The 4,672-nt window shown below is 34.7% G+C and overlaps 1 protein-coding gene across 1 annotated transcript in view; it reads left to right on the top strand.

The window, feature by feature from the left end:
- Positions 1–701, top strand: part of LOC107737670 (agrin-like) — a 283,048-nt gene extending 282,347 nt beyond the window's left edge. Inside the window, exon 36 of the mRNA XM_016549260.1 lies at positions 490–701. Within this exon, the coding sequence (XP_016404746.1) occupies positions 490–647 (158 nt within the window). The 3' untranslated portion in view covers positions 648–701. The remainder of the gene's footprint in view (positions 1–489) is intronic.
- Positions 702–4,672: the final 3,971 nt, after the last annotated feature.

The raw sequence follows: 4,672 nt of genomic DNA, 5'->3' as shown, positions 1-4,672 counted from the left end.
TACTGTGTATATATATATATATATATATATATATATATTAAATGAATTTTATTTTTTGTCCACCAAATTAAAGTCATATAAGAAATAATAAAATATTATGCTAAATTGCTAAAGCTTTTCATTTTACCATTTCATTTTTGTAGACTTTTTTGATATATGGATAGTTTTAGTTTTTGACCTTATTCCCTCCAAAAATATCAAAATGAAATGATAATATTAATTCAGAAATTAAATTCATGCTTTTCATAGAAGACATGTATTTATGGGGGGAAAAAAAGATCATCATCATCTCATATGCTATGTGATAGCATGCATTTCTGACAGCCTCTGGGTATGTTTTAAGTGATTGGATGGCTTTTTAAATCAATTGTATGCACTTGTGCTTGAATCAGTTGAAATGGTTTAAGTCTGTCTCTTGTGTGAACATGAAGTGCTGTGCAGTATATCATGTACACTTGATCTGATCTTGTCCATTCCTCGCGTCTTCAGGTGGTCTGGAGGAGCTGTCCGTAGCTCGCCGGTTGCCCAAGGCTTACAGCACAGGCTTTGTTGGCTGCGTGAAAGACGTGATAGTCGACGGGGTGGAACTACATCTGGTTGAGGACGCCTTAAACAGTCCCAAAATTGTACACTGTTCTGCCAAATAGGCTGTCACCACGTTCCTCCCAACACCATGTCTACTGCTGTAATTATTTTTCTATTTTTTGTATACTTTTCTTTGCCTTTTATATTGGAAAAATTACATTGTTGTAATTATAATTTTGTTTTTTGGTTTGTTTGTTTTTCTCCCCATCATTGCGTCCAACAATAATCAAGTCACCAGTCAGCGAACATGGTGTCACAAGACAAGCAGAAAGTCGTATTACATTGAACAGTGGCAGATGAGGTTGGTGCTGTTTGTGCCATCTGGATTGCCTTCTCTCGTCCTGTCCAGCATTCACTATACATTCCTCTGAGCTGTTGCTGTGGTCCATTACTACGTTTAAAAAGGTCTAAAACATGACTTTCTGCTTTATCGACACGACAGCAACTGTTAAAAACCCTGAGCAAGACTATGTACGATATTCCTCATTTATGATACCACTAACAAGGACGAAAGCTCGAAACTTGGAGTACTGATAGTAGCTGACGTAACATTTAGCATTCCTCAAAATTCAGCATTGTTTTTTTTTTCCAATGCAAACATCATTGACCTGTGAGATGTAATAAATAGTAACGAAATACATGAGACTGTGAATTTTGAAGATGCTATTTTTTGTTGCAATCATTCGTCTCATGTGTTGTGCATATCTAAAGAGCAATTACATATATATAAATATACTATATGACCACTTGTTGCATGCATCTTTTTAAGTGTTGCGTTGATTTTGCCTTGGTTTTCTTGATCTTCATCATTCCATTCAGGGCAGAAATGTAGCTGACTACATTGCAATCTTGACATCTGATCATTCAAGTTGGGAGATATTGAAATTTTATATATATATATATATTGATCAATTAAATGTATCTTTGCCGAATAAAATTACAAATTTCTTTCAAAAAAATAAAACTAAATAATTATTATAATAATTAATTAAAATATATATGGCTGGCCCCTTTCAAAAAGTAGTGTATATTACTTAACTATGCAATAATTACTATTACTATTATTATTATTATTAGGGTTATTTTTTCTTTTTTTTTTTTTTTTTTTTTTTTTTTTTACAAACCCTGGATCACGCAAGATCGTAATTGTCACCCTGTGATTTTTCGAGTGTAAATTTGTTACTGAGGTTTTGTTTTAGTATTATACACTGGAAGCCCGTCTGGGATCCGGGGAAAAACGATCATTTATGTGTCTAGGGTTTGATCGGCCGTCAAGACCGAGACCGGGAGCCCTTCGTTTCTGCACGAGCTGTATGGACCATCCGCCCTTTTTAGTATAGCGCCCTCACCTTCACTTTTCCAGCGGACTGGATTTTTGATCTCTTTTGTATTAATGGGAGTTATTTTTTGACATCCTCCTCCAGTAGCTTTGCTCTCAAGGGACGAGGCTCATGGTGAGAACCGCCATGGAAATCTGCTGCGTGAATGGAAACTGAGAAATGCCTTAAAATCATTCACCGTTCATGGGTGACAAAAGTTCATGTCCATATTGTTCTGTGCTCTCACCTTAGCCAGTATATTAGCCTCATTCCCATCATGTAAATTAATTCATAAATGTTAATAATTATATTAATAATGCTTATGAGAATTTCCAGAAGGCCTCGATAATAGTGGTTCTGGACTCTACAAAAATACTATTTACTGTACAAATACTATTTTCAGTATCTTATTTATGTCTTAAAAGAATTCTCAGTCTGGCATTTGTAAACTACTGTTTTGATTTAACTAGATCTGATGGGCAGTGCACAGAATGAGAGGCATGATGTTACCATTACTAACTTTATTACTTGTGTCTTGTGTTCCAACCACCATAAAATACAATGTAAAACAAACTGACCTGACTTTCTGTAACATTTACTCCTGATAATATCTGTGAATAAATCCCTCCGTTCCCAAATTGTCTAATCCAGAGTCTCCATATATTACAAAAGTTTGGGATTGGTACGATTTTTATTTTATTTATTTTTTTTTGTGTGTGTGTTTTTCACCACTGCTGCATTTATGTATTAAAAATACAGTAAAAACAGCACCATTGTGAAATATTACAGGTTAGAATAACCGCTTTCTATTTTAATACATTTTCAATTGAAATTTATTCCTGTGGTGACAAAATGGCTTTACTGTGTATTTTTATCCATTTAATGCATCCTTGCTGAATAAAAGTATTTATTTAACTATATATATATATACATATGTATATATAGTTACATATATAACTATATGTATGTATAGTTAAATATATATATTGAATGCACAGCCTTTTATGTCAGCAACATATAGAAAGTTTCTGAAATGTTTCTCATTCTTAAAAGCTTATAAGACTATTTATTTTGCTATCTTTACTATATACAGTGCCTTGCAAAAGTATTCTTATGCAATGTACTTACTTCAGTTTTTTTATTTGTAATAAATTTACGAAGTTGTGACAATTCTGTTTTTGCTTTGTCAGTATGGTGTATGGAGTGTAGATTGATGTGGAAAAAAGTAATTTAAAGCAGTTTAACATAAGGCAGCAACATAACAAAACGTGAAAAAATATATATGAATACTTTCGCAAGGCATTGTATTGTTATAATATTGAAGTGTCCTGAAATAACACTAAATAAGAATATTTTATTGTGTTCTTACAGTAATGTCTTAACTTATAAGAGAGAGAGTGTATTATTCAGTTATGTAACAGACATTCTCTTAAGGGGATATAAAATGTCATCAGACATGACAAGCTCGGGGTTGCCTGGAGACGTTAGAGAAACAGATCTTGTCAAAGAACTCTGGCACTAGGGGTAAAAATGGTAAATGGAAAAATCCATTGGATTTCTCTGCATAGGAGAAATCATATGAATGATCCATGCTAGACGAGCAGAGGGTTTCTTCAGTACACATGCTCACAGCAGTGCAATAAAGAGGCTTTTACTGCATGTAACAAGGCTTCAGCTGTCTGGCTACATCAGGGGATCTGTGGCTCCCATTGTTCCTCCTCATGGGGTTTTAGTTTGGACTGAAGAGTCCTCGGGCTGTAAAGTCGAGGGGTGTCTTGGAACAGAGCTTGTCTGCAGCACTGGCTCTTCCTTTAGTGAATGATTTCCTTAAAGGAAAATTCACACAAAAATGAAAATAGTTCCAAACTAAGATAACCATGTCATTTTCAACAGCATAATCATCAACCACGTCTCATTTTGTTACTAAATGCATCCCAGTTTTGAATGAATCGTTAAGTGATCGAATCAATGACTCACTCATGAATACAGTCACTTGTTTCATTCACAGCAAAATCCCCAGAGTTAAATCAACTCTGCTCAGAGTACATATTGTCCCAATCTACAGAGTGTTAAAGTAACACTGAAGCAGTTACCACTGTTGAGGATTGTGTGGTAAGTTTTCATGTCTAAAAGCATGAGCAGTAGTTGTTCATCTTCAACATTGTTAACAGCGGGGTTTCTTTACTAATGCTCAATCATTACTTAATTAATCGCTTAATTATCCCATTAACTTTAACTTGGCTTCAGTGTTACTTTAACACTCTGTAGATTGGGACAATATGTACTCTGAGCAGAGTTGATTTAACTCTGGGGATTTTGCTGTGTTCCAGTGTTTTCGAATGAATCAGCTGAGAAATTGATTAAATAAATATATAGTGTAATAATATATAATTAAAGCCACAGTCCGTAACTTTTTTTGGTTAAAAATTATCCGAAATCAATATTTGATCAAGTACATAACCAGCCAGTGTTCAAAACCATCGCCTTATTTTAGCCCGATTCACAAGGGTTAGCTTACTGTATAATAATGTTTTCTAATGAGTGGTACGGGTAGGTTTTCGCGGGAAATTCGAGCATGCTGCCGCGTCATTAAGTCATGTCTGTAAACAAAAAGAAGTTGTCCCGGCTACTAGGCTATCGCATGTGAGGATCCTGCAGGTGGCGGATCGTTTATAGCCTTTTCTCACAGCAGCTAGAATAATTAAATGTATCATTTTGATGGTGGATTGTAATCCAGAAAGGACTATGTGTTTATGAAACACATGTGA

Source organism: Sinocyclocheilus rhinocerous, unplaced genomic scaffold, assembly GCF_001515625.1.
Source record: "Sinocyclocheilus rhinocerous isolate Xijiao unplaced genomic scaffold, SAMN03320098_v1.1 scaffold72, whole genome shotgun sequence".
In the NCBI taxonomy this organism is placed as follows: domain Eukaryota; kingdom Metazoa; phylum Chordata; class Actinopteri; order Cypriniformes; family Cyprinidae; genus Sinocyclocheilus; species Sinocyclocheilus rhinocerous.
This window is presented reverse-complemented; position numbering and strand designations above follow the sequence as displayed.